General features: G+C 43.3%; 1 protein-coding gene across 1 annotated transcript in view; it reads left to right on the forward strand.

The window, feature by feature from the left end:
* The first annotated feature begins 2,595 nt into the window (after positions 1 to 2,595).
* ABCC5 (ATP binding cassette subfamily C member 5) overlaps positions 2,596 to 26,105 on the forward strand; it is a 127,637-nt gene continuing 104,127 nt past the window's right edge. Inside the window, exons 1-2 of the mRNA XM_088479730.1 lie at positions 2,596 to 2,703; positions 4,270 to 4,444. Coding sequence (XP_088335856.1) covers positions 4,316 to 4,444 — 129 coding nt within the window. The 5' untranslated portion in view covers positions 2,596 to 2,703; positions 4,270 to 4,315. The remainder of the gene's footprint in view (positions 2,704 to 4,269; positions 4,445 to 26,105) is intronic.

Genomic DNA, 26,105 nt, shown 5'->3' on the forward strand with positions numbered 1-26,105 from the left:
CATAGGACCTCAGAGGCGGTCGTTAGTTGCAAGCAGTCGCACTGAATCAGGGCGGCCGCTTGCATCCCGAACGGCCGCCTCCTTGTCGATCATTAAGCTGTGGGTTACAACCCACAGCTTAACGACCGACCAGGTAGATGGTCGCGATGGTGATCACCATCGCGACCATCGGGGCAAACGACCAGACCCTAAGGTTGGGTCTGGGCACTCGTAAGCCCCAGGGAGCTTTCTGCTCTGATGGAGCAGGAAGCTCCCCATTGACATAACTGATGTCAGTGCGGCCGCCCACAAAACGGTAGGCGTTCGTAAAGGAACGCCTCCGTTTTGGAAACCACCACCCGGCCCGCCTACCAAACGGGCACAGCTGTCGATCAACATCGACAGCCGCCCCTTTGGTAGCGAGCTCCGGTGCGATAGTTTCTCTGTCGCTCCGGGGCTTGCGCATGCGCAGTGCGGCTGCTGCGTGTGCGCAGGCCTAACCATCGACTCGGTTAGGAGCGCATCGGCGATCGACTCAAGAGAATTGCCAATTATTAGCTGGGTTGGTAGAATTATGTGTATTCAGCAGGTGGCAGTGTTGTTTTATTTAGCTCCTTGTAAGATCTGTTTTTCTTATTGTCAGCCTCCTGTTTTGTTTGAAACAGCTATGTTCCTTTGTGTTGTCACATCCTGTTCCTTTATGTTTTGACAGGTTCATGGCTGCTGGCTGTGTGTAAGGTGCAGCTAAGTAAATAAGTTGAAATTTACAATGATAGTTAAACCAACAAAAGCACTCTTTTACTGTTTGCACAAAACCCATGAAAACAATAACGATTGGATTTTAGAGATATATACCACTTTAATCTCTTTCCCAGCACTGCTCTCACAGTGGGTAGCTAAATGTCAAAGAGGCTATTAATAAAATAAATAAAATAATGTGATGTTAATATTTACATACATAAGGAGTAGACTACCTACAACACAGCTAATGCCACCTTAGTGCAATGGAAAAATTGTTACTGATAATAATATTGATATCATAGGGTCTGATTCATTACCAATAGCAACTGCAATTCCGCACGCAATCGGCCAATTGTTGCGTACTGCACATGCATCGCAGTGTGCGAACAGACCACTGTGATCACAGTAACTACGCAGACCCATAACAGAGTGATTGACAGGAAGTGCCATTTGGGGGTGGACAGCGAAATGCAGGCGTGTCAGTGTGTTTGAACAGTGTTGCATGGGCGTGCATAAATTATCCACTGAGATGCCTTACGCAGCCGGGGTACTCATAGCGTGCGACGAGGTTAGCAATTTCTGAGTAAGGTCAGAGCTTGTACAAGTATGCGTAAGGCTGTGATGGTGACCCTGAATGTTTCCAGTTTCAAAATCACCTGTTTTTCCTGGTCAAAATTTGCACTTACATTGTCTTAGTAAATACATAAGAGCTTTACTTAATGGGGACCAGGTCAGCAAGCGATAACAGCCAGTGGGCCACCCTCTTTTGTTTAAGGGAGCAGTGCTGGACTGTGCCAGTATCCAGGCCCGAGACTGGAGTCTCGGTAGTCCCCCCCTCATGGCGGCCCTGGTTGCTGGTATAAAACAGGCACTCACCACTGACGGTATACCGGTGTGGAAAATATTGGTAGTACGCTTATATCTAGGACAACCATCACTGTTGGTACAGTAACTTCTAGTCTAATATGGATATCATGGTAGTAACATAGGCACGCACTTATGCTGCTGGTATATATAGCTATTGATAGCACTATAGCATGGGAATCAACCATATAAAGGTTCTGAGTTGAGAGGGACATGTTCTAGCAGAACTCCAAACTGTAGTATAAAAATAAAGCTCACCAGCATTGGTGGACTACGTGCAAAAGCTGCCAGTATTTACCCTGCATACATAATAGCAAAAAGTATTTATTTGCATATCAGCATGGTTTGTCCAAGTTCAGATTTGCCTTTTTTTCCCCTTACTTTGCTCCCAACTCTGAATAATCTCCTATGTGGTCACAGCTGCTACATAGTCCTGCAGGGCCTGCTGATATAATAGTCACCTTTACTGTTATACAGTTGCTGTGGCTGATTATTATTCTTCACCTATACAGTGCTTTGTTGTTGTTTTTAAAGTCAAGCAGGTTATAGACTGGGTCACTGGGACAAATAAAGCTGCCAGTTGCCAACCGGGCACAACACGCACACAGCTCTTATTAGTGTGAAACGTCTCTCAGGTTCAGCAGCAGCAGGGACCCAGTGGCACAATGTGACATGAAACTGACAGGCGCCGAGTACACCTTACCACACAGTCACACCCAGGCCTAAAATGGCCCCGATAACGTGATGTCACTGCAGAACGTTCCAGAGGCCGGGTGCTGCCGCAGCGCTGACGTATGGGCGTGGCCACACGATCGGAACACGCCCCTTCCCTCTTTGCTAGTACTGTCACGCCTCTCTCTACCCGAGAGCATGCCGGGAGGTGAAGTCCCTCCACAGACTCTTCCTAAATGCGCGATACGTCAGCAGGACTACAACTCCCGTAATTCCCCCGACTGGTGCCTGCCCCCAGGAGCAGAGAGCAGGCGCAGTGCTTGCCTCCCCGAACTCCCCCTCAGCCCGGCTGCTTGTTTTCCTGAGTTGAGGAGCCGCAGTGGAAGAGACAAGACCGGAGCCTGTGATAGCACCGAGCCCCAGCTCCCTACGCCCATACCCCACCAGGTAACAGCGCCCCTCGGCGTTCTCTATGGGCGGAGGGAAAGTGGAGCAGTCAGTCATGTCCCCGGTACCAGCCCAGAGTGTGCCAGAAGCGTCACCCCATGTCATCCGACACCCATACAACGGGCGCCCCACTGTGTGTCGACCTATCAGAGCCGCCATTACGGTGACATTGCGGGTGTCCGACTTTCCTCTTACCCGGCACGCATGATTTCCCCGTAGTCCACATTGTCATCCATATACCTGCCCCCCCCCCCCCCCCCCCCTCCCATCATTTGGTACTCTGCTCTTGCCATTTGTTTGATCCATGAGAACAAAGTCCTGAACCCCTGGGAGAGAGCAGCCGGTACCCAGGTGTTGGCATCTCCCGTCAGATGGAGGAGCTGCTGCTGCTTCTTCCGTCTTTTTGTTTTTGTTTTTTTTGTCTTTGTTTTATCTTTCCAGTAGGGGGCGCCCCGGGTGTACGTGGTGTCTCCCCAGCTCCTCTGTCTCATTGTACAGGGAAGGTGGGGGCGGCTCTCTGTAGTGTAGCTGAGGATAGGGCACTGTCCCTGTGCTGCTCACCAGCCTTAGGTAAGTCCTGCATATGTGTGGTAAGGGCATTGCCTGGGTGACTTGTCCCCGCAGCAGGAACACTCATTGCTGTGCCCCTCTCTGTGCTGCAGCCCTCTTGTCAGGGTATATAGTGTCACCCTGTCTGTGTCTATAGTGGCCGGTTTTATTGTGGCCTTTCTAAAGCATTAATCTGGATAGTGCAAGGTGACCTGAGCTAAGCGCGCAGGGCCTTTATTAGGAAATGAGCTGTGTATCTAACAAGTATACAGACACACATTACCCCAGTGAGACTGTGCTTGGTTTGTATTATAAAATATGACCTTTTATATACAGTGGGGCATTGATCTTTCCTAATCCATAGCCTACCATTTGGTGTCCTACTGAAATAGCTGAGCTGCTGAAGATATTTTTTCCTGCTTCTGTTCCTAGAGCTGATTCTATTCAGTACTTCATTTATATTTTTTCTTATTACTTATTTGAAAATCTGGGCTGCCAGTGATGTCATCGCTTCCCCATGGAAAATTGCAGACAGAAATCAACTTACCCTTAACATGAATCAGGGGATTCGAACAACTACTCACTTTGTGTAGGCTAGTCTAGACATGTTGGTGTTTTTAGTGAACTATCTAGATTTTTTATTTTTTTTTGCAAATTGATTGAGTAATGTATCTATAAATTATATTGTAACATATTTAGATATTCTTTTAAGAGTGAATAAGGTTTTTTTTAAAAAAATTCTATTTTAGGTGTATTTTTGTGCAATTATTACAAATCACACTAAGGAGCATATGTATCAAAGCTTGATGTGAGATAAAATTGTGAGATATATATCGCCAACTAATCATTTCCTAACTATAATTTTTTAAACATAGCCTTCAAAATGTAAGTTAGAAGCTGATTGGTGATATATATTTCACTATTTTATCTCACATCAAGCGTTGATACATATGCCCCTAAATGTATAAATGTGTTTTTTGATTATTTCTTTTTTTTTTTTTGCTTTTTTAAAAAAAGCTTTTGTGAACGTTGAATCACTAGAGGCGCTCAATGCTAAGAGGAGATGAAAGATCTAGATTTAGGAGTCGAATATGTCATACCCAGCATTGGGTACAGAACTGTTCTGGAACAAAGCAATCAAGATGAGAAAAAGGAGCAAGAGGACTTTAAATATCAGAAGACAAAATCACAGGTCTGCTTTCTTAAAGTGTGTTTTGAATCCATACCTCTGAAGTGTTATGATAAATGTAAACTATTTTTGTATTTAGAAATGCTGTTGACCTACCTTTTTAAAATTGTATATTTTGTTAAAGTATAAATAAACAAAGGATCAGCATCTTTACATTTAATTTAGAATGTAATTATGTTAATATTTGGCAGAAGCTTTGTGTTTCTTTTAAAATTAGATTAATATACCTAGATATTATATAGATTTTAGTTCTGCTTATGCTCCAATAGTGAGAAGAGCATTATGGGTAGGTACGCACTGATTCATTTTAAAACAAAACTCTTCAATTTGCCTTTGTGTGCAACTGTTTGGCAACTACAATCCAGAACACATCCCAAAGCTTACTACTGGAGTGTTAAGTGTAGTCACATATATCCTGGCAAAGACTTACTTAAACCCCTTTCAGACATACGACCCGGGAAATTTCCTGCTCAGACCCAGGAATTTCTCCTGTGCAAATTCCCGGGTATTTGGTCGAGACCCCCCTTTCACACTACAGCTTCTACCTGAGAAATTCCCAGGTAGACCCTTTACAGACATAAGCCGGGTTTCTTAGTTTTTAATATTACCTGCCTCTCCTCTGCCCTTCCTAGCCTATCCCCTCTCTGGCAGCCGCTGATGATGTCATCATCGTGCAGCAGGCAGCCGACCAATCACTTCATTTTATTATTATAAATTATTTGTATCTGCCCTGGTGGTCCAGCAGGAGTGCGGGCGGCCCACTGTTGCAGAGACCCGCCGGCGATCTCCAGCGCCGGCGGGTGTCCCCGGCGTCCGGCTGGGGTTCTCTGTACACAGCCGCCGGCGTGGGAGTGGTGAGCAACAGCGCTGAGCCTTCTATAGGATGCTCCTGCGCTGCCAACTCAATGTAAAAGCTGCTTGGTGCAGCCCAGGAGTAAATGCCAGGTAGCACCATTCAGACATAAGCAAGGGTGATTTCCCGGGACATAAGTCCCGAGAAATTCCCTGGTCGATTGAAGGGTCGGCTACACGGGAACGTGTTCCCGGGTAGGTACCTTTCAGACATACGCGGCAACCCGGGAATGTGGCTGAGGCAGGCCAAATTCCCAGGATTCTCGGTATGTCTGAAAGGGGTATAAGGGAGTGTTAACATTAAAAGTTGTTCCGTTTTATGGTTTTTCTTTCTTTTACCAGTATTGTAATTTTTCTGAACATTATAGGCAAAGTCTACATTGATGCATAGCAAATACTTGTGTGTGTGTGTGTGTACATGTTCATTCACGTGACATTATGTTTTGGACTATGAGCATTTTAGTGCGTTTAATATGCTTTGACAATGCAGGTAAATACTTTCTAAATAATACCGTGTAGAAGTTAGCATTTGTGATCATTGACTAAAGCTGGGTGTACACCTTACACGGTACGATGTGACGAGCAATGTAACGATACTTCGCACACGCCGTATACACTGCACAATCCGCCGTACAACGGCACATTGTATCATTAAATGCAGCATATAGCTACACTGCATCGCTCATTGAATTGTCCCATTAGACGTGCAGCACATCCAATGGGATGATTCAATGAACAATAGTGGGAACGACAGATTAGGCGTACACACTACATTAGTGTTCACTCCAGGTCCGGCGCTGGACGTACAGAAAGGGCAGATCTGAGTGCATCAGAAAAGGGGCGTGAGCAATGAAGAGGGGGCGTGTCTTTAAGACATGTCCCCTTTTCGTCACTCTTGGGGACGTGCCCAGCACTTATGGACTTGCCGGGCTGCCCCCAAGGGCCTGGCATCCATTTACCGGCGGTGACTGCTGCACCGCAGTTTTCTCAACCCGCGGGACACTGCGACCCGTGGGTGAGGACGGCACCCGCAGACTGTTTAAGCAGAGTGCCACACCGGAGGGCAGGGTGCTATTTGCCCTTCAGAAATGGGGCAGAACATGGCGCCCCACAAACAGCTTAGCTGGAACTCTACGATGTGTATGATATATCATTCCGATCCTCGTGGTGTTTACACAACTTTATGTACAAAGGAAGATGTATGCCCACATCTTTGTTACAGGGTGGGAGAGCCACTCCAACTAGAACATACAGGGTTCTGTAATCTGTAAGAACAAACTAATAACGCAGTGATTTCCCAAATAGCATTATTGACAGGATAATTACAGACCATCTGTCTCCTTTTTAGTCACTTAATTGAGCATATATCTGTTTAGTCATTTGCCTTTAAAAGTCTCTGGAAACTTTAAAAATGAGGAGGATGTAATCCGAAGAGTGATCTTGCAATGTTCTTCTTACTATACCTTGATAGAACTTTTGAATGTTTAATTTTGTATTACTTTACCATGTAGTGTGCCATTATTCTGCCACTGGTCAATTCAGACAGAGGAAAAACTGTAAGGCGGAATGAAATGGTGTGCTTGGGAAAATATATTCCTTTTTGTTTACAACTTTTTAACTTGATTACATTTGATCTTGAAAACATAGTCTCTTTTTTTTTTTTTTTTGTAAATGTAATTAGTTGCTGGTATATTTAAAGCCGGTACATGGAGACACTTTGGTTTTGGTGCCCAGATTAATTAGTTGTGCTTCAAGTTGATCAGGCAGGTCTGAAAATCAAATCTGATTAGCAGACGATTGTTATATCCCAAACTTTAATAAATAACTGCACCCCTGGGACAAAAGTTTATTTTTATTGAGAACTTAATAAAAAATTAAGTAGATTGTGCTTACCTGTCATCCTTATGTTCAGTTATGTGGTGATGGACAGGATTGCGCTTCTGTTTGTCTACATATTTTATTATTGGCAGCTATCAGCATTGGTTTTGCCTATCACATTAACTAAATAATTTGAGAGGGTCCTGGATCAACTTATTGCACCACTGCAAGTACTGGGGTGCCACAGCACCCAGTTTGGGAATCACTGGCTTAGATGTTAATTTTGTGGTCTTCTGCTAAACACAATGCATGAGCAATTTGCCTACCACACAGTGTGGATACATTTGGTATCATATGCAGCGTGTTATTGATTATTTGTATATTAGGTTTAGTGGCTCATAAGCCTGGGTTTTTGACCATGTCCTTAACTGTTTAGTATTGGAACAAAGGAGTATAGTAATATGTGGCATTTGTGAATGCAATGTTTTTAGGGTGTTTTCATAATCCTATTCAATTAAATACGCTGATCATATGCCATACTAGAACATTTCTAGTTTTTCCTCGCTCCCAATGGAGGTGCACAAGAAGACTAGAGATGTTGAGTGCCCCGAATATGGCGCTGTGTGTACAGCTGAACATTTTGTTGATGATTGGTGCACATCACACACATTTGAATTGGCAGTCCATAATATACAAAATTACAACCTCTTAAAATAGTATCAATCCTGCCAATGGCAGTTTAATATAGCCATATCGTTAATTTGGATTTGAAATGATTATACTGTACACGTAGTACCATTGTTGGAATACTTTAAAATGGTTAATTCAGTTGAGGGTTTATTTTACCACATAAAAAAACTGCATTGCTCAAGTGACTCCATATATGGTCAGAGAATGCAAATGACATGTAAAGTGAGTTATTTTTCCATAAAGCTACTGGTCTTAACATAACACTTCTGGGTGATTGTTGATCATCTTATTCCAAAAATAGGCATAAATATGGAGTTGCCCCCCACCCCCTTATTTTTGCTGTTGTAACAACATTCACTAGATTTTGGAACAGGGCTGTAGGGATTCACATCCATTTAGCACCACAGGTTGTACGATAAGTCCTAGCTTGCAACTGGCATTCCAATTAAAAGATATTTGAAGGGGTTATGGTCAGGGCTATGTGCAGAGCAATGAAGCTCTTCCGCACCAAACTTGGCAAATCCATTTTTTTTGATGAGTCTTGAATTGTACATGGGAGCACAGACTTGCTGAAACAGAAAGGGCCTGCACCAAACTATTGGCAGTACACAATTCTATAGACTGTCCTTATTTGATGTAGCAGTAAATAAGGGGCTCAGGCCAATCCATGAAAAATAGCCGCAGACCATTATTTCTCTACCACCAAACCTTACAGCTGACCGTACACATTCAGACAGGAATCATTGCTTCTTCCAAACCCTGGATTCATCCATCAGACTGCCAGGTTTTGTAGCATGACTTGTTACTCCAGCAAATGTTTCTCCAGAGATCAATGGGGTATGCTTCGTTGGTTGTGTGTTACTGTTTGGCAATGGAAACCCAATCTGTGATGCTCCTGATGAACAGTTTGTGTTTTGACATTGTTTCTAGTTTGGAGATCCCTAGTGAGTTTTTCCAACTAAGAATGGATAATTTCTATCTAGTGCTCCCGCCAGGCTGTTTTAGCGGGGTGCCGCACCTTGCCTATTTATTAACTATTGATATGTGCGCTGTCCGGATTGCGTTCTGCGCCTGCACTTTCTCCGGAGCAAGCCGACACAGCGTCTGGGAACAGGAGGAGCGAAGGGCCTGTTGTCTAGCCACAACGCAGCGCCCATGAAGCGGGCCAGACACCAAGCAAGTAAAAAGACAGAGATCAATGTAGAACGGGACAGTGCCAGTCTTAGCACGTTCTACTTCTGCTTCTCCACGGTGCTGGGTAGCTATGCATGAACTGTTCTCTGCTTTCAATCCCTGCAGTGCCTTAGTGATCCTCCTGGAGTCTCCTGCGGCTCAGGGGCAAAGCTAGGGAGTGGTGGTCAGTGGCCCCTATGGGAGTAGTGGAGAGCTTAGCACTAATTGATTCATGTAATGCTTGGGTAGTCTGTACAGATTTTGCAGCACTGAGAGCCATGCGATTTCACATTAATAAAAACTTTTTAACAATAAATTGGCGGGCCTACTTTGTGGAATACTTTGGGCACTACTGTGTGGCATACTCTGAACTGGGGTTTCTACAGTGTGACTCACTATTAATTGAGGGCCCTGCTATGTGGCATGCTTTAAATTGGGGAACCTACTGTGAATTTGGGGGCAAATGTGTATAAAAACGATTAACACGTGCTGTGCATCGCACTCTGACTACCCATTGTATCTTTAGCGACACAAAGGGAGGAATTCACTTAGGAGAGTTTGAAAAAGGCGAAAAACTTGCACACTTCGCCTTCATGCGCTCACCCGAGATATGCACAACTCAATTAGAAATGCGAATTTGCACTACTCGCAGTGAGTGTGTGTGAATTTTGTCCAAAAAGTGAACAGGGAAAATAGCATGAAAAAATGGGGAGACCATCCTGGATCCCAATAAAGTGAAAACTTTGTTAGCAGAATCATGTAGAAGACTGTTAGTGGCCATAAGGAGAGTATTGTATGCTTTTTAAAAGATGTCAAATGGCTGAATTGTGCATTTAAAAAATAAAAATAATGTAAAAAAGCTGTAGAATTTCGTTTAATTAAAAAGGAATTAAACGGAAAATGCAAAAAAAAGTAGAAACAAAAGATGCTTTTGGGGTAATTTGAGACAACTTTATAATGTAAAAAAAATGATAGAGAGCAATTAGTTTTCTCTGAAATAAATACTTACATTAAATTTAGGGTGCATTATTTAGCTAAAAAAGCTTATTTTGCGGTAATTTATGGCCATTTATTTTTTTCACCCCAAAAATGAAATTTAATTATTGGCCCCATAAAGCTAATTGTAAAATAATTAGTCATTAGGGGGCTGGGGAATCGGAGGGGTTCTGAAGCACGTCCTGACATTTTTACCTTAAAATACAGGTTTTCCCTGCTCGGGGTGGTGCGAACAAAAACAGGCACATTTACTCTGAAAAAGAAATGCGAGTTTGGAATTGAATTGCAAAAGTAATTCGCAAGGCGAATTTGCAGTGGATTTCACCTTGTGTGACCAAACTCGCACCTAATTGAATTCCCCCCAAAGTGTTGCATGAAAAATGTACCCTTCAAAATGATTGTCCTCTGTGATCGCCACCCTGCCATTAAATTTCCTAGCATAAACGCTACAAGCTTATGCCTTCAGCGGTCCTATTCTATGAGCTTGTATAGCTGATCATTTTGCTGTTGCTGCTACTAGTGGTTTCCCCTGCACAATAAGAACACTTACAGTTGACCAAAGTAGCACTAGTAGGGAAAAAATGTACAAACAGACTGTCTGGAAAGTGGCGTCCTATTACAATGCCATATTGAAAGTCACTGTGCACTTATTTATAACCTATTCTACTGTTTGGCTATGTAGTTTAAATGGCAGTATGCTAAAATCTATGCACCTGTTAGCAATGGGTATGACCAAATTACCCTAACACTTTTCAGAAAGGGTGTCTGTAATTTTGTCTATGTAGTGTAATTTTGCATGTTAGTGTTTCAGGCTACATGGCTCATATATTTGGTGCCTTTTCACAATGAGCTAATTTTGGCCACCTGCAATTTTACAGAATGCATATGGCCAATATAGTTAGTACCAACTAAGTGGTGCAACATATCGTCTGCATGGACCCTTTGGCACAACACCTTTTTGCTGTGCAGTGTGCTCTCTGTGCAAGTGACGATGCCAAATTCTGATTTATCTTGATTAAAGCTGTTTTCCATTTTCAAACCACTACACTACCTTTTTAACTAAACTATAAGTTTGTGCGGGATTATACTTCCTTGTTTCCTCCACTGTTTTCTTTATTTGGCAAGGACTCTACTTCATTATGGTCTGGGCCCCTGCAAATATAAAGTTTGTTTACTGGATTAGGGAAGGCAATCTCTCAAAATGAGTCAGCCTTTAGTGGGCAATCGCACAACAGTTTGCTTAAAGGTGCCCATTCACTAAACGATTAAGTTGAGCGATAACGATCATTCAATCGTTCATAAATCGTTTGCAAATCGCTTGCAAAAATGTCTAAAACGACCAGCGATGCGCGTGCCTGCTGGTCGTTTAGACATCGATCATCGTGCAAACATGCTGGACAACCTGACGATAACGTCAGGTTCAACATGTTTGCAGATGATTGATGAGCCTGCACTGAACGACTGCTCATTCAGTGCAGGCTCATCACAGACTGGCAAACGACTACACGATTACAATGTCGTAATCGTGCAATCGTTTTCATGTCTGCTAGTGGATGTGCACCTTTAGGATTTCTCTGTTTAGCAGACAGACATCACCATCGTAGCTGACCAGCATACTTTGCTTCTGAGTAGAAGTACTGGGACTTTGTTGAATAGAGTAAACAGTGGGAGTCCAAATGCAGATAACCCCATCATAGCACTAATTTATAGTATAGTGATGGGCCCTAGGTGGAGCCACTCCTATCAAAACTGTAGTACATAGAAAAGGGGGATTGTTAGGTTTAGCATTAGAAATATGTCCCAAATCAGTCCTTTGTGCTGCCCATGGTATTGGAATTAAGTATTAATGTATACGTCATGGTTACTTGGGAAGGGTGGGGTTTATATTAAAACAAAATGTGACACTCACAAGTTTGACATTTAATAACAGACTACCTCCCAGTCACTTGGGAGCATTTGTTTCCCTATACACTTTTCTGTTAGCTATAGTTTACCACCCATAGTTACCTAACATACAGTTAGCCTTAATAGGTATCCTTTTACACTGAGATCTTTGTTTTGCTGAAACAATAGTATATTGTTTCTGCCTTTGCAGTTGGTTCAGTGGTTTGAATATGCTGTAAAACATGGAACATTGGAGAATGTTTGTATTGTTTAAAAAAAAAAAAACACCCCTGATTTTCATGAAACATCCCAACGTGTGTGTTTCACTACATACTTTAACTCCATGAGTTATGTATAAACACAGTATTCACATAAGTACCAGTGTTATATGTATTTGCAGATTACCGCCATAATCGTGTGTGTGTGTGTGTGTGTGTGTCTGCATGGGGGAGGTCCATCTTCATCAAACCAGCGGGCAATTCAGTTGTATGCAATGTCATTCCAGAACGGCATATGGTGCCCACTGGCATCACAAATTTCCTTAGAGGAGCGAGGGAAAACTTGTAAACTCTGTACTACTGTTACTGGCTGATATGAGCGCAGTTGGACGTACCATTGAATTCCCCCCCTAGTGTGTTATCCTGTCACTTAGTACTCTGCAGGATTAGCCCATATATGTCTTGCTTTAAAAAGTCTTTGTAAAGGATAGTGATAGACCGCCCATATTAGGGTTATGCTTGCTAAACTTGTCTATACCCAAAACAAACATCCCACGTTCTGTTTTCTGCCTACATAACGGATATAAAAACCATCTGGCCTACTTGCTGAGGTGGTGAACTTCTTGATATATTTGAATAATTTAGAAAGGGAATAACAATCTAACCTTTCTGTCTGCCTTGTAGAGAGATTTGACATGTAACTGCTGCCAGTGTTAGCATTTGTTATCCCCTCAGTGACGGGGGAGAGGGTTAAGGCCCCCATACATCAGAGATTGCTTGCAGCAATTGTGCAATTTGCTATAGATTGTGTATAAAAATCTTTCCCTTTTTCAATAGATTGTGGCAATTCTGCAATCTATTGAAGAAGGGAAAGATTTTATACACAATGGATTGCAAATTGCACGATTGCTGCAAGCAATCTCTGATGTGTGGGGGCCTTTACACTTACAGCATGGCGGCTATGGACACCAGTAGAAACCTGCCGCTGCATACTGGATTCTACTTACTCCTAGCCCCAGTTCTGTGACCGGTTAATGCTCTAGCGTACACTGTGTACGCTAGAGCACACAGTGTACGCTAGTGGTATACCATTTTACTGAGCTGTGTAATATTTAGATATGAAGTGATAAGAGGCAGAAATTCATACATGTGATTGTGAATCACTGATTTTGTTTTAAGACTCCCAATTATCTTGTCTGACTTTTTTTTTTTTTCTATTGTGGTGATCTGTGTAATTGACCTACAAGAAAATTTTACACTCTGCAATGGTAATAGATTATCTGGGTTAATTAATTGTATGACTGAACTTGGTACAAATAGAAAAATATGTTACCAGTTGCAGCTAAACCTTTGGTATTAGTTAAAATAACAAACAACCGCAGAATCTGAGGGTTTGTAGTAAATTTCACTCAGTTACAAGTAAGAATGCAACATTTAATAGTAAAAAAAAGAAGCACATATCAGAAAAAAATGTAGCAGCTGTAATTAAAAAAACTGTAAACTGTAAAATCAATGTAGCATACAATAATGATACATTCTAGCATTCCCGCTAGGCTGTTTTAGCGGGGCGCGGCGCCCTGCCCTCCTTCTGGAGGGCAAAAAGCACCCTGCCCTCCAGGAGGAGGGCAAAAAGCGCCCTTCCCTAACAGCCTGCGGGAGTGGTTCTCACCAGCGGGACTCGGTGTCCCGCGGGTGGACAAACATGCGGTGACCCGGTCACCGCCGGAGAATAGATGCCGGGCGCATGCGCCCGACATCTATTCTCCCTTTCTGCAGCGATTGGGGGCTGCCCGGCATGTCCGTAAGCGCCGGGCACGCCCCCAAGTATGACGAAAAGGGGACGCGTCTTATAGACATGCCCCCTTTTTATAACCACGCCCCCTTTTCGGGCGCGCACAAGATTGCCCTCTCTCGTTTCGGCGCCCTGCCTGCCGCCGGAGCTAGAGAGAACACTACATTCATTGAATAGTCCTGGAGTCTGAAGCACTGTAGCAATAGTGAAGTCTGCCTTAATTAGGAGAAAGTTCCAAACTGAATGTGATAGTGTGCGCACTTAATCAGCAGTTTTTCAGGTAGGCACGTATTGTGTAAGCATTTCACAGCGCTAGGCTTTACCTGTTAGCGAGATGATAATGTCCCATGTAAAGATAGGTGAAAGTCCGGCTGTTGCGGTGATGGCAAACCGCATCCACGGATTGCTGACTCCGGTGCTCAACCCGACCTGCGGTGAGCTCACTGATGGTTGTGTTGAGGCCTCTCTGGGGATTCCGTGTAACTGGGGAAGTCCGGAAGGTTTCAAAATAAATCTGAATCAGCAGGTAGATAATGAAGCGTTATGAGGCTGCTGTTAAAGCTGTTCGGGTGCTGTGGTAAAGAAGACAAGTGTCTCCGTCCTGATTCTTCTGAATATGGTGCGAGTGCTTCCACAGTCTGTTCTCGCAGGACGTAATGAGATTAGGGAGCGGCACCTACGTGTTTCAATGTCCTCTTGACGTCTTTTTCAAGGTGAATGCTTCTCTCTAACACTGCCAAAAATGCCGGGTTGATGCGCGTTAATGATACTGGATCAGAACCTCTATACACTCCTTCCTATACCTTCTAATATCCTGCCTATACCTTCTAAAGATGATGCTAATTTGCGTACGCAGTCATACAGTAAATAAAGACTTAAGACCTGGAATCTGTGGTTCCAAAGCACAAGTATTATTCAAGTAAAAGTACAGTCAGTTACACGCTATTGATCCAGATACAATTCGGCGCAAAGGAATTATACAGACCCAAGTACAGTATACATACGCAGCGCTTCCGGACCAGATGTTAGGCATCAGCAAGAAACCCCTCGTCTATCAGCATTCAGCACGAAGACTAAAGACCCAGTGTTGGAGCACACATTTATACCCCCCCAAAATAGACAGGACAATAGAGAAGTTTGTTGCTGATGTCATTGGTTCCCAGGGAGGAAGCATCTGTTTCAGAGAGTTTAACAGGCTGGTTCAAATAGACTCACCCAGCCTCTAATAACTGGGGGTCTCTGCCCTCCCGCCCCCATGCAAAATCCTAGCAGTTATTTATATCATATATATTTTGTTGCTTGAAGTCTCTGCGGTCCATAAGTTGAGAATGCATGATGCGATCTCCCCACCGATATTACCGGAATACTGTGGAAAGAGTACGCATCAGTACAAAACCAAACACGGCTTACTTAGCATGTATAAAACCTTAGTTACCAAACAATCTTTATTTCATAGCATTTATACTAAATGAACAACTTGAATCTTGTACCTTAAAGCTTATGAAACCTTGTATGTGAATATGTAATGTGTGAGTATGCGGGGTTTGATATAAAGACGCTAGTTAACTTGGTGCGGGTGCGTGCGCATTTAACTACTAAACTGTGTTTTCATATAGGAATTTATGCATTTGCTAATATGCGACTAGTTAACAGCGCAATTGTGCGTATTACTGTGTATATGAAAAATGATGAAAGATGCAATCGCATGGTGCTAATAGTAATATCGCCATATGTACTTAAATGTGAGTTTATCTAAAATGGCGCTTGGGCGGCCATTCGCAAAATGGCGTCTTGTGATCTCATTTCCAAGATGGCGTCTTGCGGCCAGTCGCAAGATGGCGTCGCCGCGATTCAATTTTAAACTGATATTGTCTCAGCCAATTTTCCAGCTTCGACAGCGTTCTCGTGCATATTTGAAAGGGTATGCGGTCGGGAAGCTGGCGGTCGAAATGCCAATCGCCGGCTTCCCAATTGTGAAATCCCAGCATGGGACTAATCATATGCGTTGAAATCACGACGCCTATCATTTTCCACCCTCCGAAATCCTGACGCCTGGCATACTGAACATAGGTAAGCCGGGCGTCTGCAGCAGACAGCCGCGAGGGGGGGGGGGGGTAGGTTTAGGGGCTCCCGGGGGGGGGACTTAGGGTTAAGCACCCCCACGGGAGGGTTAGGCTAGGGGAAGGGGGGATTAGGTTTAGGCACCTCTAAATGAGGGTTGGGGGGGGTGAGGGTTAGGGATAATTAAAATACTTATCCTGTCGGGATCTTTAGTCTTCTGCCTTCTGGCGTCTGTATTACACCCACCATGTCCGGCGGCATGTCATACCAATTCCATATGAAAGTGAGGAGTTGCCACTTTAAAATTATGAAGCCCACTAATAGTTACTATCCGGTGATAACCAGGCAATATTACCCTGCTCTATGGAAAACAGACATGTATATGGGTGACAGGGCAACACTTACAACTATCAAGGCCCATAATTACATCTGTAAATGTGGGGTCACCCACATATGAAAAAGTGTGTCCCCTCTTTCAAATGATGTGGCCTCCTTAGCAGCTATTGTAGTTTTGATTACCTGTGATCAAATGGGGGTACACTGTCTTGAAAGAGGGTAGTCTCTTTCAAATGAAGTGCCCCCTTAGTTAAAAACTTAGACAATAACTAAAACAGTACACAAAAAAAATAATTTTCCACAGTTGAGGGTTATCTAAAGCCCATATCTCCCCCCTCCCCCCTCCCATCTTGTGTCAAACAAAAAAGGCTCTGTACTACCTGTACAAAGAGTTTAAATCGAGAGAACAAAATTTAAGAGAACCTTTTTTTTTGTTTTGTATTTGTTTTGTGGTGTTTTATAAGATGGGGAAAAAAAAAATCACATTTGGTTTTGGTTCCCTTTCTTGAAAATTCAATAAAAAAAATAAACTCAAATTGCCAAAAAAAAAAAAAAAAAAAAGTTATTTTTAAGTGTTAGAATAAATAAAAAGATAGCATTTTCTGAAACTACAAAGGCTGCTATTGAATTTTTTTGGACTGCCCCCGCTGGGCGTCTTTAGGACTAGGCGCCCAACAGAGAAATTTTTTGCTTCGTTCGGACGTCTAAAGCTGTGGACGAATACATTTCTTCTCGCAGCCTCCTCAGGTGCGAGAAGTGTGCAAAGCCCATTGATTTGGGCACCCAAACAGCTGTTTGGGGACCCTAGCCACTTCTTTAAACTTGTTTAGCCACTTTGCGCAGCTTAACCCAGTGCTTTTTGCTGCATTAAATACTAATTGGCGCCCGAACAGAGAAACAATTGCTCCGTCGGGCACCTACTCATATAGATGCCCAGAAGGGGGCTAGCAGAACATTTGAAGCTCCCTCTGAAAAAACAAAAAAAAGTATTTGATGTTGGAATATAGCAAGCGCAAATGGGAAAAAATTACCTCAGTGCAAGGGTGAGAGAACTCTCACCTCAGGAGGGTGTGAGCAGAAATACACGATAAGTTGTGCAAAACAATTAAATGGCTCCCATGTAGTTTAGATCAGGGCTTGACAAATCCCAGGGGCCAGGTCGCCATGGCTACCAGATTCTGCTGCCTGGCTACCAGATTTTGCAGTGAGGGAGGAAGCAGATCCTCATCAGCCCCCGCAGAGATTTGTGCCTGTAATACTGAAGCGTTCATTTCATGCACAGGAGTGCATGTGCTGGGTGTCGCCTGCGGTGACTGTGTCTGTATCCGCCCTAGCCTGCGCTGACTCCTCTCCATCCTGGCCTGCTATGATCCCTGCTGTCTTCTGTCTCAGTCTACGCTGATCCTCCTGTATGTTCCGGCTGTCTACTGTCGCCTATCTCTGGCTGCATAGAGCTCCCCGGTAATGGGGTCTATGCGTGGCCAGGGATTGCAGAGCAGCTTCAGAGGGATAGTGGTGTGACCATGAGGGGAGGGGGGTTTTGTTCTTTCTGGCACCATTGGTTTATATGAAATGTGGTCCATTATCACTGGAGTGTGGGGGGTGGAGCAGGCTAGCTGTGCATAGCAGTGAGGGGGCCTCCATGTTACTATATCCATTCAATTGCGACCATTTTGTGGACTAGTATAGTGTGTATAACAGTTGCATAACACACACAGCTGTGCTTCTCACTCACTCCTGTAATATATTTGAGGGGGACAGTGATCTGGCTCCTAGATTTTAGAAAAATTTGTCAAACCCTGGTTTAGATGACAGGTACAACCCATTGAATTGTCCCCCAAATAAGATATTGTATGTCTTGTGACCTTTGTCTGCATCATTGAGTTCAATAGAGTTTAAGGTTTGTCTGAAAATTGGACAAGAGCGTGGAAATGTGGTGACTTCTCGCTTATATTTAGTGTTCACTTTAGACTGAAGACTATGCTGAATATGTTTTGGTAAATAACAAAACAAAGTTTTTCGGTATTTTAGTCTCCCAAGTTTTCAAAATGTTCCTATGTGTACTGTGTTTACAGACTTGTTCCCTAAAATACTGCCTGTAGGTTGTTTGTGGCAGTTTGTGTATTACATTTTCTGTCATTGACTACTGTTTGTTAGTGTGGTAATACATTTCACTGTTTATAGTTCTATGGGAACTTTTATCTGGAAACCTTTTCTCTAGACTGTTTCAGAAACCAGGATGGATAAAGTAAATGTTCACTGTTTGTTTGGTCATTGTCATACAAGCAAGCCAGGCGTCATTGTTCACCCTTCATATTTACTATTAGAGTCTTGTTAAATAATTTTAATGGGCAGTTATAGTACATTTGGTTTTAGTGCTCCACAATATTCACACTCTGTGTACAGAACCCCCCCGAGTCCCTTGCATTCCTAATAACCTATACTATTATTCCCTTCTCTTACTCTGTTTAATCAGAAATAATGCTGGAACGGATTCCTTTTCCTGGCAGACAGAGTAACCCTCCGGAAACCTCCCCCTCTCTCTTCTTGGTTGCACAGCTGTTTGTAGGGGTCTGAATGTGTGGGGGCCTTTGTGGTCTCTTATCTATTTCTGGCTAATTCCTTTTCCACCAGCTATATATAATGTTTTCCACAGCGTGAGGGATTTATACAGATAATACAAGTTACCTTTTTAAATTGATATTTTACAGTAAAATATAGTTACCCTCCATTTTTAATTGTGTTATGGAGCGTACACACGGTCAGATTTGTCAGACTTGTCAGATTTGTCAGATGAACGATTGAACGATTAAACGATCTGAACGATTTGAACGATTGAACGATTTTTGACTGCATTAAAATGAATGGAATCGTCCAAGTCTGACTGCAAACCCATCAGATGTCAGAAATCGTTATCTGACCATCGGGAACGCGCATCGTTGATCGTCCATCGTTCAGGCATGTCAGATATGAACGATTTTCCTTCAGATATGAACGACTGAACGATTTTTAAATCGTTATCGTTCATATCTGAAGGAAAAATCTGATCGTGTGTATGCACCATTACTGTATTGTCCCTTGCTTTCTTGTAGCTGTGCCTTCCTGCAGCTCAGCATTTATAAGTGTAAAATGCACGCAAGTTTCACTTAAATGCCTCACACTCTCTGCCAGTCTTCTGTTTCATGACCTAATGCTCTGTCTGTGAATATTGTAGGTGAGAATTAAATCACTATTGGAAGTGTAGGTAGTTTTCATCTCTTCAGAGACCACTTGCATTATTTATTTCTCAGGTCAGGACTGAGCCAACTTTTATTGAAAGTGTCTCTGGTGCATAATGTATAGGGTGCTTTTTGTATATTTTAATGGGTGGCACTTAAGTCTGTCTTCCATGAGCCCCATTTTATTGTCACGTCTGGTTTTGAAAGGATTGCAAGCCCTGGATGAAGTGCAGTGAAGAGGTTACTGTGTTGACACCATTTCAGGTATTGGTTGCATTATGCTGGCTGTTGCTTTTGTCATGGTGACTCAGCATTGTGATAGACTCCTACCCAGTTTCTTTTTCTTCCATCCCTTGGGGAACTTGTGTAATGTGCCACAGGCTGCGGCTGCTTACAGTAACCCTCCCTGTCACATTCTCAGCTGCAGAGTGCATTGGCTGCCTGCCTTCATCTGTTTACCCAATAAATGGTCAGAGTTTTCTGAATTCCCTGTGACAACAGCTTTCTCATTGGCTTATCACCTTTTTGTACCAGACAGAAAAAATAAACTGGCAGCAAAATGCTGTTTTATTAGCTGGCTGTACCTTGTGTCACTTCCTCATTGAAACTGCTCATTTAGCACAAAACTTGTGTCTGCAGACATCCTGTGTGACTGTTGTGAAAGACCAGTTTTAGTTAATTTTGGCAAATGGTATTTTAAATTAAGGATCAATATGTAAAATTACTAATTTAATGTACAACAGGATGGCTAGGACTATTTTTTTTTTTTTTTTGTAGGAGTGTTTAGCCATCTCCATATTGGCAACAGCAATAGACTTATGGTTGCCAGTGGATGCTCTTTTTAGCTGGCCTTCCCTGAAGGTCCTTCTGTAAGTGTGGCTTAATGAGTCTGTGTGTGCTGCCTTGGGCAAACCAGTATCATTGTTCCTCTTGTGATCTGGATGTTTTGGCAATCCGCCAGTATCTGGGTCACATTTAATTTGGCCTTCTGTTAGTGTGGCAATATTAGCTACCGGTATCTGGTACTTCATTTGCCAGAGCTATTAAGTCTGTTGCTGACTTGGGATGGAATTCAATTTGGCACAAGTTTAAGCTCCCAGGATGAGTCCCCGGAGCTATTCAATTGCCCGCAACGTGTAAACTCGCTTGAGTCGGGAGGTGCAGTTTTCCTTGACTAATGCTAGGACTTAATTTGGAAAATGCAGTTTACTGCAACTAAGTGGCGGGTGTGATGCTGTTACCGCATGCTGTAATTTTGCTTGCGCCTAAGGAGGGCAATTGAATAGCTCCAGGCACTCATCCTGGGAGCTTAACAAACGTGCGCTAAATTGTATTCCTCCTTTAGTATTCCCAATAAATGTTTTCGTATGCAATAAGGGATAACATGGTCACATATAAAAATAAAGTTTTGATGTATGAAGCGTGAATCACGCCACAATATTACTGAATCTATTTAATAGGATCCTCACATCACTACTTTATACTGTTTGGGCACCCTATCCTTTCTGCTAGCAAACATTTCACTGTGCTTGCCTTCATCTTCTAACCCATAACAATACTGCCATGCACAGCCCAGTTCTCATCCATTAACGACACAAAGTAGACAGGTCACTTTCTTTCAGTTCTACCATCTCCTGGAATGCAGCTGCTGCTATGAAAAATATATATAAAATATCACCGGCCACTTTAACAATAGGGGTACATGGGTAACTAAAACCACTACCAGGCTGAGCTGATGACACAGTAATGGGGAAATTAAAGCGTAGAGCCCTCATGTAACAGTGGTGCTCAGTTCCAACCTGGCTGAAATCCCTAGAAGATTTGGGCCAGCAAACCCTCCTAGAAAAAAAAACAAATACATGCTAACATTGGTCCTCATGCCAACAACCTTGTTTTGGGGTAATTATGGAAAATTTTAATGTTACTACATTTCTTACAAACTTGTTGTAAAATTGCCAGTGCGAGCATACTCGTGGTCCTCTAGCTTTCAGAGCTGCAACCTCCAACATATGTTGGCTTCCAAGGCAAACTAGGATCTACAGTGCCCCATAGTAAAGTACTTAGTATTTTGGACAAACTACAGAAGGTTGCGTGTATGTGCCTAGAAAGTTTACTGCTAACACCTACATAATTTTTTTATTTTTTTTTTGTTCCTGTTGACTTCAAAGGATGAAAAGATTTATACATTATTTTGTCTTTCTTTTAGTAATGCAATGTCTAATTGACAGTGATCCTGTCATTATTAATACAGTGACAGAATTGGTAAATAGTCTGTTTTGCGCACAACAGGTAATGCAGTATCTACTCTTACTAGTCTCAAGTTAGTGTGGCCAAGTAGAAATCTTGTGGATTCCTTTTAGGGCTTGTACACACAGTCACGTAACATACAAACCCCATGTGAAGTTCTGGTTGAGCTGTATTCACTCAATGGCACATCTGCTATGCAAATTATTTCCCCTTCTATTTAAAATTTGTGCTTGAAAGAACTAAATTGTGTAATCACTATGTATGCGAACTATTTTGCTTTCTGCAATGTATTTGCTGAATGGATGAGGGGAGTTAATACTTTTTACTGATCCTTTTAAATAAATTTAGTGACTTCTGGTAATTTGAATATGTTCTAGGCTTGTGGGATAGACTTACAAGGCTGCAGCTTTTTTTTGCTGAGGTAGCAGGAGATTGCGTTTGTCTATTACTACATAAAACTTATGACTTGCTTCATCATCTGATGTTGCAAAGTGTTTCCCATAGCAGAAAAGGGAAGCTGAAATATATATATATTTTTTTTGAATGCGGATTTATCTTCCGAGTTTTAACATTGTGTGTGCGAAAGGAAATATATATTTGAATCTGTCTCTATGGGGCAGATTAATTTGCTGCGCACGTGCAGTGCGGCTTGTACGCATGCACAATGGCAAACAATCGCTCAACTGTGTCCGTAATCGATATTGTGTACGCTAGCAATTGTCTCTTGGCATCTATTACACATACAGGATAGACACATTGGTCATATATACAAGGTTGAGCGCTGGGTATCCCCCACATAAAGATAAGTCGATTTGCAGATGCATCTGTTAGGTGTGTACCCAGCATTAGTGTGGCACTTTTAAAGCGAGCGCCCTTGATGTTGTGTTACAAGCTGTAAACATTTTGATCAAAATATGAACCAATCTAATACTGCATATGTGTTTTGCCTGCTACAATAGGTTTGCAATAATGAGAAGTGCTAGCAGTAACTTTTTTTTTTTTTTTAATATAATCTTTTTTTGAAAAACTTTTATAAGAAATCCATGTACGCTGCATGCACGCTAGTCCTACCTGGAGAATTGAAAGTGCCCAAATATGGCTTCTAAAGGCCAATGCAGTGCAGATAGTTCCAAAGTGAAGAATTGGTAATGTTGTGGTGCAGGCTATTTTGGACCATGGCTTCTATCACAAAGTAAGCCTTATTATGAGATGGAAGCCTATTTAAAGAATATGGTATGTTGGCATAATGTACATACAACAGATAACCAATCAGGACAAACAAGTCTGCCTCCAAATACGTATGTGCTATATTCTTTGTTGTCATCTTAACCTTTTGGCCAATGATATGAAAGCATATTTTTCTATATTTTTCTTGATTCTCTTTTTTTATTGGTCTCGAAGATTTTACTTGATTTTAGGCTTTAAACCAAAATTAAATTTTCTTTTTATTTAAGTGCCTCTTTGACATATTTAAATTATTTGCTGAAATGATGGGATGTCTACAATATTGGTAGTTTAGAGGTACGTGCGATTCTATTTTGTCCTGAATATTCCGGAAGGTTGCTGATCTAATTTTGTTTTTCAGAAACCGCAGTTGGATTTTACAGTAATTAAGTGGATTTAGATTTGAAATGGAAGCATTATTCGGTGCTGGGCTTTATTATGGGGAAGTATCATTTAAAGGGCACTTAGATGCTACATTTGACTATAACCATCACCCTATCTTTTTCTGTTCAGATGTTTATTTAAGGAACAGGACATCATGTATAAGCTGTTCACTACTTTGATACATATCACACATTTATGCCTGTCAATTGATGTTGAAATAGACAAATGAGTGTCTTTGTTTTTTGTTAAATATAGATGTTCAGTTTAATGCCACACTGCCTCTTTTGGCTTTTAAGTTGGACAAATGGCTCTCCATTGACTTCACAATGGAATAAGTCATGCATATCACTGGAGTGAACATATTTGAGCACTACCCAAAGCTTACAGCATGAAGTACACTGGATCATAAATCAATTCTGAGCCTAGCCAGTGATGTACACCATCTCTAGTGAAGTTGTGGCATTTGAAGCCCTCTGTTGACTGCTTTCAAATCTAGAACTACGAATGTCTACCAGTGGATCAAGGGACGGACTGAATCTCATCTTTTTATGTGTTCCCAGCTTTAGGCTACCCGCCAAAAAGGCTGCTACTTCATACACAAACAATCATTGGGCAGACATTTTCCTGCCTTGCTGAAGCTGACAGGGACACTGGCTCCTGCCTGCCTGTATACCTCACACCATGGTTAGGTTATTAGTGTTCATTCTAGGGTGGGCAGCTGACAGGTCTGAGTAATTATCTCTGGTTGGTCGACCTTCTCTTGAGCTCCTTCTACGCCACTTGGACCTGACCATTGCGGTACTGCAACGGCACGGCTGGTTAATAAACTGACAGAAGTCCACCTTGATCCCGTCTCGGCGGATTCTGCACCTTGGAGCCTTATTGGACTCCGGACAGCAAAGGATCTTTGTGACGGGGGGAAAAGATCTCTGCCTTGCAGTTGAGGGTGCGCAGTTGTCTGCAGAGCCGCCGGGTGTCTCTGCACTCGGCGATGAGGTTACTGGGCTCCATGGTGTCGGTATTCGACATGGTGGAATATGCACAATTTCACTCCAGACCTCTGCAGCACCTGATCCTGTCCAAATGGAATGGACTGCCTCAGACTCTAAAATCCCAGACGATGGTGCTCACTCCGGAGGTTCGCCTGTCCCTAGCCTGGTGGTTGCAGACGACCCACCTCAACAAGGGTCGTCCGTTCTGGGTGGCGAATTGGATCCTGTTGACAACGGACGCCAGTCTTCGGGGCTGGGGAGCAGTCTCGGGTCCACACTTGTTCCAGGGCAGGTGGACTCAATGCTCTCCAGCAGGCACATCGGGTTCTCCAAGGTCACCCAGTGCAGGTCCAGTCGGACAACGCTACCACCGTGGCCTACATAACTCGGCAGGGAGGAACCCGAAGTCGGGCGGCTCTCGTAGAGGTGTCCCGAATCCTGGTATGGGCGGAGCGCAATCTCCCGGCCATATCAGCAGTATTCATCCCGGGAGTACTAAACTGGGAGGCGGACTTTCTCAGTCGCCAGGACGTTCATCCGGGGGAATGGTCCCTGCACCCGGACGTTTTTCAACTGCTGGTGGACAAGTGGGGTCTTCCAGAGATCGACCTCATGGCGTCCCGGCACAACAACAAGTTGCCGGTGTACGGGTCTCGCACAACATACGAAAAGGCGTCTCTGGTGGACGCTCTGTCCGTCCGGTGGACGTTCCGGTTCGCTTATCTGTTTCCTCCGTTTTCCCTTCCATGGGTAATCCGGAAATTCAAACAGGAAGGAGGGACGCTCCTGTTGATAGCTCCCGCATGGCCCAGACGGCGCTGGTTCTCAGACCTTCAGGGTCTGTCCGTGGTTGCCACTACGACCAGACCTTCTGTCACAGAGTCCCTGTCTTCACCCGGACCTGACTCTGCTGTCTTTGACGGTGTGGCTGTTGAGGCGGCCATGTTAAGGTCCAGGGGTTTTTCCAGCTCTGTAGTGCGAACCATGCTAAGAGATCGGAAACAGTCTTCCGCGAGAATATACCATCGTGTGTGGCATACGTTCTTCCAGTGGTTTCGACCGAGAGGTTATGCACCTCGGGAATTTCGTCTGTCTAGAGTGCTAGCCTTCCTACAAGCGGGACTGGAACATGGGCTTCGCCTTGCTTCTTTGAAGGTGCAGGTTTCTGCCCTGTCTGTCTGGTTCCATCGTAGGATTGCTACAATCCCTGATGTGCGCATCTTTATGCAAGGTGTTCTGCGAATTCAGCCGCCTTTTGTTCCACCTGTGGCGCCTTGATACTTGGCTGTGGTCCTGAGGGCTCTCCAGGGACCGCCGTTTGAACCACTGGACTCAGCTAAGACTGTTTTCCCTCTGGCCATAGCTTCGGCCAGACGTGTTTCTGATTTAGGGGCTCTCTTGTAGACCCCCTTTCTTGATTTTTCATGGAAACAGGGTAGTGCTGCGCACTCGTCCTGAATTTATTCCCAAAGTTGTTTCCCGGTTTCATATTAACGAAGAAATCGTTGTGCCGGCCTTTAACTCACCTGGTCTTTCAGTGGGTGAGGCCACTTTGGATGTTGTGCGGGCCTTAAGGACTTATGTTGACCGCACTTCTTCATTTAGGAAGTCGGACGCCTTGTTTGTCCTCTATGGCTTCTGTAAAAAGGGTTGGCCTGCTTCAAAGCAAACTTTGGCAGCCTGGATCCGTATGGCTATTTCTGAAGCTTATCTTCATGAAAGCCTGCCGGTTCCACCTTCTGTGAGGGCTCATTCCACTAGGTCTGTGGGTCCTTCGTG

Source organism: Taudactylus pleione, unplaced genomic scaffold (genome assembly GCF_031769625.1).
Source record: "Taudactylus pleione unplaced genomic scaffold, aTauple2 ptg000244l, whole genome shotgun sequence".
NCBI classification, from domain to species: domain Eukaryota; kingdom Metazoa; phylum Chordata; class Amphibia; order Anura; family Myobatrachidae; genus Taudactylus; species Taudactylus pleione.